Genomic DNA, 10289 nt, shown 5'->3' on the forward strand with positions numbered 1-10289 from the left:
GCTCCAAAAACTCAGAATGTGCCTGAAGCATCCAGGAGATGTCAGCAGAGTGGAGATTTTCCATTTTTATTTTTGTAAATGTTGACTTTTTAAAAAGCCTTGAAAGCATATTTAATCCCATATGAACGAATGTCAGCCCATGTGTTTTATTTCATCCGAACAGGAGGGTGTCATGTCTCTAACTGCCTGTCTCCTTCTCAGGTGTCTTCATCACTAAAGGTGACGTCGGTGTCGGCACCATCGTGGGCTCGGCTGTCTTCAACATCTTGGTTATTATTGGGCTGTGTGGGATCTTTGCAGGCCAGGTCTTACAAACATTTACATTCAACATCTTTTCAGAGCCTCCTTTTAAATTTTGATTTGAGTCAGTCATAAAAAAAATTCTAGTTATTAACTTATATTTTCATTGTTTGATGTGTGCTGTGTTGATGGTGGAAGGAAGGGATGTTTTTTTCCCTTTTTTCTCCTGGATTATCTCTAACTGGATTATCACTTCTGCAACGGTTTAATTTCTGCCTCCTCTCCACAGACAGTGGCTCTCACATGGTGGTCTCTGTTCAGAGACTCCACATACTACATCCTGTCTGTGCTGGCACTCATCTTGGTGAGACGCACATAAACAATTCTTTAAAATATATTTGTTTTAAATTGTCCTCGCTTCGATTTAATGCGTCCTTCCTCCTGTTTTCTCTCCAGGTTATCTATGATGACACAGTTGCCTGGTGAGATGGTTTGTACATTTGGCTCATTTACGATCCGTTGCTGATGTCCAACACTTTAGTCAAATGTCTTCAGGGATCTTCTTTTGAGATATTAAAAGTGAAAAGGGATGTTCCACAAGGCTCTGTATTGGACACTTTAGAATTCTTTATTCAAATAAAAAATCTTAGACAAAAATATTCCAAACTTTCTGTTCTATGCTGATGATACTGCCCACTCCTATTGAGGACTTTCAGCATTAAAAACTAACATTAAAAGTAGTATGACTAATATTTTTTTTACTTTTATGCAGATGAAACTAAATGTATGCTTTGTTATAGAAAAATCTACCAGATTTGAACCTTCCCTGACAATTCAAACAAGAGCTAGCCAACAACTTAAAGACCCACTCTAATGTAAATTGTGTTTTTGGTGTTTTCAGCATGTTCTCGCAGCACTTTTCTGATGATAGATGGCATATATAAAGACAAATAAGCTTAAAATTGCATTTCTAAGTATTTCTTTATTCAAATATTTGTGAAGATGACAAAAAATGCAGTTTGAAAGAGAACATATTTATCACATATTTATAAAATTTGATGCATACACTTGTAGATAAACGATCTACGGTATGTATGTCTTTGTTTTCCTCGTCTGAGCTGGAATCTGGTTCAGATTAAACACTAAAATTTTTAATTTTAGTGTGACTATGATGCTATCATCAATGCCAGGTTGTGAAAAGAGATTCATGGATCTCTAACCTGGTTAAATAAAGGGCTAACTAAGTGATCAAATGAGCGGTGATGAAGTCGCTGCTCCATCATCACATGACTGCTGCTGCACACATCTCCATCAGTCAGGATGACAGAAAACCTCGCTTCTTTATTTAGTCCATCTGACTTCAAGTTTAAGCCTGTCAAAGCTCATTGAGAATTTGCAGATGTGACAGGGGGGAACCAGATGAGTTTAAAAGCTACTGTAAAATGAGATCTGATTTTTCTTCATTTCTGTGGCGGCTCGTGTCATTAGTGACAGCCGTGATCTGACGTCTGTGTTTGTGAAGCTGCAGCTTGTGTTTCACCATCAGGAGCAGAAGAAGAAATGCCTCCTTTTGTTTCCTCTGGTTGTTGGTGTGAGTGGTTGTAATGACTGAGTCGACGTATTTATGGACTTCATTTGCATGGTAGCAGTGGATTCCTGAAAGATTGTGGCTGAAAGTTTCTTGCGTAAACTTAGCGTGAAAGGCCGAGCCGTCCTGCTGTTTGACCTGATCGGTAGATTTATGTTGACTTTTGTCCCGGGAGTATTTGACGTGTAAATCCTCACCAAGGCTGCAATGCTCCTGCGATTTTCACGCCGATTCTGTTCCTGGAGACATTATTGTCAGTGATTTGGAGCAGACTCCCCACTGTGTTGGAGGAATCAGAACTCTTTGTTCCAAATACGGACGATTTTTCCTGAAGGAAAGTTCAGCAGCATTTTTTTTTTTTTTTCATTTTGCACGGATCTTTTATCGTAGAGACAAAAAAACAGCTTGTGTGGAGATTTGTTAGTTACATATCCATTTAATGATGACACAACAACTGCCCTGTGCAACTTAAGGATTTGGAAAATGTGGAGAACATTTACATAATCTAAGGAAGAATAGTTCTCCATCTGTTGCGCTGACCGGTTGATCTCTTGTTAGAGCAGATATTGTGTTGCTGTGTGAACTGTGTATCTGGAAGGTTGTTAAGAGCAGTTCTGATCCCACTGAAGAACCATTGGCTGTATATGAGAGCTGGACTGAGCTATTACAGCTATTACTCAGTAATTTTACTTGCTTTGCTACTTTTTTTAAAATATGTTTTTGTTAATTCTATTTTTTTTCATGATTCCTTTTTTCTTTAGTGCAAGGTTTTCAAATAGGCCAATCAGATGCATCTGGAAAAGTGTGCAACCTCACACCAAACATTCGATTGACTGATTTTCTGTAGCCCACTTTCAAGTGGTAGGGGTGTGGCCTTCCAACAAGCTCACTCCTGATTGGCCAGTGGGGTTTCCACAGAATTAATGACTCACACTGACTTGAACCGATCACTGTGCCAAAATGCTCCTACATGGTGACGTCCATGTAGGAATTGACTTTATTTGGTCGGAGCCGGAGGTGAACCATTTTCTATAAATGTTATGTCACACTTGCTCAGTCCAGTTCTCACATAGAGGCAATGTGTTGCATTTCTTTAACCTGCTTACTCATAGATTACTAAAAATGTGCTACTTTAAATCCAGATTATGTTTTATCTTCAGTGTAAGAGAAAAAACAATTTGGATTATTGATTTTCCTGGATAAGGCTCATTTTGTTTTTATGTGCGTAATTTTATGGACATTTGAGTATTCCAGGTGTTTCCATTGCCCCGCCTCTTTCAAACGTATTAACGTTGCACATTTGTACAATGTTAATGTTAGTTCATGGCAGGAGGCTCATTTACATACAAGCAGACGGATCACATCAAAAAGTTTGAACTTTTACACTCACTTTACAACCTACTTTTAATTTCATAATTCAAAAAGAAGAGATGTACTATGTGCTATCTTATAAAACACTCGATCAGATTTACATGTCATGTTTTGAGTGTAACACTTATGCTGGTCTGATCCTCGCCATGCAGGTGGGAGTCCTTGCTCCTCATTACCATGTATGGAATCTACATTATAATCATGAAGTAAGTATACTACAGCTCATACTTAGTGACTGTCTTCAGATAAATCCCTACAATAATAACTTCAGAAAAAGTTAGTTTTTATAGAAACCCCCCAAACAAAGTTGGAATTTTGATGTTCCTTCTTATAAAACTAAGAAAAAAAAAAAAGTTTTGGAATCGGGAAGGCCAAATGCTAAAACGTGTTTTTGCACAGTAATCTGTTAAACAGTTCTTGACAAAGGTCTGCACCGTTATCTCCTCCGCTTCTGGCATCACCTCCTGATGAACGACAGCGCTTGATGCTGCGCTGCCCTGCAGGATCAGATGTCACAGGCTTTTAACTCAAGCTTGTCCGGTTGCCCTTTATGCCCTTACAATTTTCCTGATTCTTTGAGTAATTGAATTATATCATGCAGTGTGGAGGGGAAACAGGGAAATGAAAGAGTAACTGCATTTTTACCCAAAGAATTTTATTTGATTCCTATGCATTTAATTACCGCTAATACATTATTTTCTTAAAATTGCTGCTTCTAGATAGAAAAAAAAGTTTCTCATTATTAGCTCTAAATTGGTGCTGCATTTCTCAAATATTAAAGGCAAAATGTATTGATACTGTAAAAGTGAAATATTAGCACATAGCTTTTGGGGGATGTTACCTTTTCCCATAGATTTTGAGTTGTAAGGTGTAAATATCTTCTCGGTTGCAGGTTCAACTCTCAGATTTCGGTGTTTGTGACACATCAGTTCCAAAGCCACTGGCAGTGCTGCAGTAGACCTGAGGAACAACACGACAACAAGATGGTAGAAGATCCGGCTTGTAACACGTCGATGGTCCTTCTTAACAAAGGTTCAAGAATATTGTTGCCTTAAACAGATAGAAATATGCAACTTTTGTGGATTTAAATTTCTCATATATTTGTAAATCTTTTGACAGAGCAAAGTCACGGTCAGGAGCCTCCGCCTGTCCTCATGGTGGATGAGCTCCTCATCATCAACCCCCACAAACTGTCCTTTTCTGAGGCTGGCCTGCGCATCATGATCACCCCACACTTCTCGCCCCGCACCAGGCTCTCCATGGCGGGAAGAATGCTCATCAGTGAAGTAAGTGATGCTCACATCTCATGTCTTTTCTGGTTCAGAGGAGCAGCAGAAACCTTTAACTCATCACCACAGAGACAGCGACTGATCAAAGGTTCGAAGCACCAACGCGACGGGGAGGCGGCGCACGGATCCAGAGGGGAGTCGACCAGCAACAGCCTGAAGAGGACCGGCTCCTGCAGTCTGGAAAACGGAGGCGGGAGGCCCCGCATACAAGACACTGAATCTGTAGAAAAGCCAGGGGTTGATGCGTGCCGGACAGAGGAGGAAGAGGAGGATGACGATGGTATTTTTAATCCAGTGCGTATACCAGGTGAGGAGGATCAGATCAGCTGATGCGAGGCTTCAACTTTAAGTGAAGCAGCTGTGGACATATCTCCTTTGGTGTTGCAGGGGGCTGTGGTGCACGGGTGAAGTGGGTCATCACCTGGCCTCTGAGCCTCCTGCTCTACTGCACTGTGCCAAACTGTATTCTGCCGCGGTGGCACCGCTGGTTCATGGTCACCTTCCTGGCCTCCACTCTGTGGATTGCTGTCTTCTCCTACCTCATGGTGTGGATGGTAAGAGCACAAAAACAAACCACAAAAGAAAACAGAACCAGCCTTTTAGGTCTTAAAAATAACCCCTTCTTGTTGACAATAATGATGTGCTCTCATGTCTCTTTCAGGTCACCATCATTAGCTACACACTAGACATCCCAGACTACATCATGGGCATAACCTTCCTGGCAGCAGGGACCAGTGTTCCTGACTGCATGGCCAGTCTGATTGTAGCTCGACAAGGTAAAGGACTAAATTCTATTAGCCCTCCTCAGATGTGCCTTTGTTTGGTCTCAGTCACACATTTCTGTCTGCAGGTATGGGGGACATGGCTGTATCAAACTCTATAGGCAGCAATATCTTTGACATCCTGCTGGGTCTGGGCTTTCCCTGGACTTTACGTACCCTCCTGGTGGACCACGGATCCACAGTAAGCATTATCTCCACATCTCGACCATAACTTCAATCAAAACAATTATGTGTGTGTGATCTAAGTAAACCTGTTTTTTCTCATTACAGGTCTCTATAAATAATAAAGGTCTTGTATATTCTGTCATCCTGCTGCTGGCATCAGTCTTTCTGACTGTAAGTCTTCACTTCCACCTCTTTGGATTGTAACTAATTTGTAATATTCTCTAATCTTGTTTGCATCAGGATTAAATCATTGGTTTAACAACTTGGGGAAAAGAGGGTAATAAACTATGAACGGAATGGTTAAATTATTTCTGCAGCTGACAAGCTTCCGAGTGGTAATGAAAGGGTGAAAAGTAATGGGGGTAGAGTACAGATCCCTGAGGTGCTCCTGTGGTGCAAACTTCTTTTTAACCCTTCCGCTCTCTTTGGGGTCCAGTTGACTCCAACCACATATTGATATGTGATTCCTTCCATGACAAAGGTGGACAGGATTTTAGGTCTGTCATGGACATTAGTGAAACTCAAAAATCAAAGAAAAAAAAAAGTTCAGCGCACTGTCTTGGGGGGTCCAGATGACCCCACTTTTAATGTAAACAAACTAAGGAGAGCGGAAGGGTTACACACAAATTTTATATAATGTTCTCAACTGTCAAGGATTTACTAATCCAGGTGCTATCAGTGGTGTCTCGGGGTGTATTCAGACTGGACATATTTGGTTTAGTTAAACTGAACCAGAGTTCGTTTCCCCCGATAAACCAGAAGACAGTTTCTCTCACCCAAACGGACCCTGATTCAGGACCAGGAATCGCTCTCTGACCCATCGAGGTGGTCTCAGTCCGTTTCCAATTAGGCTAAAATTCCTCATTCTGATGATTACTAAGAGTTCCTTAGACATTGACTCAAATACATGTGGCTAGCTTTTTTCTGAAACTATCTTTGAAGTGATTTTTTTGCTTTCAGGTGATCAGCGTTCATTTGAACCACTGGAGGCTGGACCGCCGGCTGGGTCTGGGTTTATTGTTTCTATACGCCATCTTTCTCCTCTGCTCTATCCTCTTTGGGAACATGTAAGGCTTTGAGGTCAAACGTTCACCTTATCTGAGAAGTTATACACTTTCTTACATGAAAAAAACAAAAGTCTACCAAGAGGCAATTTTTGCACTCTACTGTGCTGTAGGAATAACAATGGTGACCATGTTCAGCTTAGACAAACACGATTTAGCAATTTTCTGTCCTTTGTACAGTGCCGTGTTTGATAGAACTCTGTAGTTAATGTGATAATTTAGCTTCAGAATTAATGACATGGTTGGAGGAAGCAGCAGTATTACAGGTTTTACAAGAAAACAAAGATTAATGAAATTTTCTGCAAATCTTTTTGAAAAAATTCTGTTAAGCAGCAAATATTTTGACAATACTTATAAAACATACCTGAGTCCAGTTGCACAGAAATGAGTCTTCTGTCTTAGATTCTGCTTTTTGAACGTATTTGTTTTCCCGCCAAAAACCTAAAAGCTAGCTTATCATGCTACTATTTTTTTAAAAAACATATCTAAAGTCCCTATATTTAAATATATTAATAAATGCCATGTAGCCTTTATTTCAAAGCAATAGGCTGATGAAAGTGTAGGTTCTAAGATTTTAACGGCTGCGGTCCAAAATGCTGCTATGACTGAGCAAATAATTTAGGCTTCTAAGCTAGCTCAACATCACTGAAAGCACAAGTCTGTTTTTAGAAGAGTAGCTGTTAGTGTCTTCCTGTTCTCTGTTTCTGCTAGTATTTTATTATCTAGAGGCACTTATAAAACTGTTGGAGCGGGTTTATCGCGCTTGTGATTTATAGCGTGTTAAATGAAACTGTTTAATGAGAATGTTGGCTAACAATAGCATCAATAAACCTGTTGCTAATGGCGCCGACACAAAACAAAGGCTATGTCCGAATTCCTTCTCTACTTACTAACTACTAAAAAACTATATAGTGCACGACTACATATTCCTCTGGATTTTAAAAGCATTTCAAACTCCATGTTCACTCCTTTTTTATTTTCTTTTTTTTAAACGGCAAGTATAACATTAGTAAAAAACGAATCATTACGAGCATTTTATGAAGTCTATTTGTAAATACACTGCGTTCTGAAGATGAAAATGTTGATAGTTTATTTTTAAAATATATATAAATATATATGCATTTTCTTTTTTGCAAAAATTGTTCAAACGTAATGTTTTGTGGTACATATATCCAAATCTAGTGAGTATCGACGCACACTGGTTTTTCGCAGAGACTTCTGAGAAATTTCTAGTGCGCCCAATTTTGGAATTGTAGATTCAAACAGCACTACAAAATAGCACACAAACTATATAGTGCACTAAGTAGTGAAGGAATTCGGACATAGCCAAAGAGTCTCTGAACACGTACCAGGAGGTCACATGCGTGAACTAAAAGGATTGAGAAAAATCTTATTTGGAACTTTTTACACATCCTAAAACTTTTTTAAAATGATCTTGCAGTAGATACGTGCAATATTTGCAATTGCGTTTTTGACTAAATGAAGGGAAGCATTTAAGATGCATCTCATCCAGTTCATATTTCAAAACTTCATTGAAGAAAATTCAAAGTTCACAGTCCAAGTTGTCCCAGTTAAATGTCTTTTATTTTGTTTCTTGATGCTATGAAATACTTTATTTTCTTTCTTTTTTTCAAATATTCACCATGAATTTAAAAATCAGATATTTTTCATTGTCTTTAGTACTTTTAAAAGTGAAACACCACATAAAGCAGGTTCACTTTCTTTATGTGAGAATCTGAATTTCAAAATAAGGTTGTGTTCACTTCTACCTATTTGTAATTTTTTAGCCTCTTATGACATTTTAAGTTCCAGTGTCTACCTATGTATGGCTACAAATATGTGCTAATAAAGGGGTGCATGCACATGTAGACATTTTTAAATGTTGAGTTTTACAAAAATAATTCCCTTTCATACATGTGGCCTACTGTGTGTGTCAGAGACTTTTTAGAGTGGAACTAGACATTATTTGAGGAAGGAAAAAAAATGTTTTAATTTGCCTAACTACTAAAGAATGACTGTATTTTTAGAAGTCTTTTTACTATGAAATTTAATATATTCTGTATTTATGAGTGTCACAAACTTTGATGATTTAGACTACAGGATCGTGGTATACGTCATGTTTAGGTACGACAATCGATATTTGCAATTTGTCTTGCATGGTTTGCGATTTTTTTTAAAAAATTATTTAATGTTGAAGTTGAGCAATCACTGATCAGGACGAAAAAAAATGAATATTTGCAGCTTTAGCTTGTTTTCTGGCAAATAATGTTTCATTTTTCACCAGCAGAACCGCCTGTTCTGTCATTACTGAGAAAAAAAACCTTGACTACAATGTTTGTTTATAGAGGAGGCGTCAGTATTGTTACTTTTGATTACGTGAGTTTCTATTTTTTCCAGATTTGTTGTAAAAAAATTTCTCTGTGTGATGTTTTTTTACTGTTTGTAAATTGTTGAATAACTTAGTTTTACAAGGAACTGACCAACTTGCTTTGATATGTTCAAAAAGAAACATCTTGTAAGCTTATTTGTGAATTATTGCAACTAAATTAATACATATTTCTATGTACATTCGGTGGGCTGTAAAGACTTTCAAGTCGCTTCAGATTTTCTCTTGTGTTGTTCACTGATGAACCACTTTCATGCAGAATAGTAATTGAAAGAACATATTTTTTTTACTGGATAACTGTTTAGCAACTGTTTTTAAATTAAGAGCTTTTATTAATCTAGTAATTTAAACGATGTTGGAAATAGAACCACTTAGCACTAAGTATTAAAATTCATGGTCCTCCTTCAAATCTGACGTGTAATGGTACGGTGTTTTTGGAGCCTTACCTGAGGCACAAATTGTCTTTTCCGATCTTCCTCACATCCGTCCATGTTTTCCCGGCAGATGACTCACCAGTGTACGATACCGATGTGTCCTTTCACTGTCAGGAGGCTGTCATTTGCTCCTGATCCAGATCAGTAATAAAAAAATAAATAAACTAAGTGAAGCGTTCTGCGGTTTATTATTCTTACAGAAAAATTAGAGCTGAACGTGATTCTCCAAAGAATGTCATGTTTATTCTGCTGTGATGTTGGAGGTAGATCTTAGAGTCCAATTTACTGCTTTAGAGATTGTATTGGATCATAGAAGACTGTTGTTATCTTGGGTGCAATAAAAAGTGCAATAACAGCTAATGTCTGACCTGTTATTTTCTGTGGGGAGCAGTCTGACTGGATAAGGAGCAGCTGCTACTGAAGATGCTCATCTGGTACGTGACTGCCATCTAATGGTACAGGAAACAAGTCAATGCTGCACATTCAGGTCTGTGTAGGACACGTTATGAAAGTTATGTGCTGTTCTTTCACATACATCAACTAGTGACACACTAGACACATCATAAAAGGAATTTTTGTAATAAATTGATTTTATGAGGTTAGAATTTCTTAATTTTTAGGTTACTTTTGTGCTTAGAAAATATTTGGGCTAGTTAATTAGGAGGTGTGGATGTTGGGGATCCACCTTCAAAATAAAATTAAGAACTCCAGAGTCTGCATTTCTCCAGAGAAATGACAGATTTAGACTGCATTAAGAATTGCTAACGAATAATTGCTCAAGTTTTATGTTTTTTTTTTTTACATACAAGATTCAAGTACGTAAAAAGGAAATTTTCAACCGTTCTCAAAGATGATTTGCTGAAAAAAAAACGTTTTTTTTTCAAAATTAACAAGAGGGAAAGAAAAAGTTTCTTAGTCATTTTCCAATTGTTCCTGTATGTTAAAGAAACGACCTGGCATGACTTTTCTT

General features: G+C 38.1%; 1 protein-coding gene across 1 annotated transcript in view; it reads left to right on the forward strand.

Moving 5' to 3' along the window:
* LOC112140865 (sodium/potassium/calcium exchanger 3) overlaps nt 1-9674 on the forward strand; it is a 32905-nt gene extending 23231 nt beyond the window's left edge. Inside the window, exons 6-17 of the mRNA XM_024263885.2 lie at nt 202-305; nt 530-604; nt 697-722; nt 3352-3405; nt 4092-4231; nt 4319-4485; nt 4558-4795; nt 4876-5042; nt 5150-5264; nt 5339-5451; nt 5541-5606; nt 6396-9674. Coding sequence (XP_024119653.1) covers nt 202-305; nt 530-604; nt 697-722; nt 3352-3405; nt 4092-4231; nt 4319-4485; nt 4558-4795; nt 4876-5042; nt 5150-5264; nt 5339-5451; nt 5541-5606; nt 6396-6506 — 1376 coding nt within the window. The 3' untranslated portion in view covers nt 6507-9674. The remainder of the gene's footprint in view (nt 1-201; nt 306-529; nt 605-696; nt 723-3351; nt 3406-4091; nt 4232-4318; nt 4486-4557; nt 4796-4875; nt 5043-5149; nt 5265-5338; nt 5452-5540; nt 5607-6395) is intronic.
* Nucleotides 9675-10289: the final 615 nt, after the last annotated feature.

This window comes from Oryzias melastigma, linkage group LG14, assembly GCF_002922805.2.
Source record: "Oryzias melastigma strain HK-1 linkage group LG14, ASM292280v2, whole genome shotgun sequence".
In the NCBI taxonomy this organism is placed as follows: domain Eukaryota; kingdom Metazoa; phylum Chordata; class Actinopteri; order Beloniformes; family Adrianichthyidae; genus Oryzias; species Oryzias melastigma.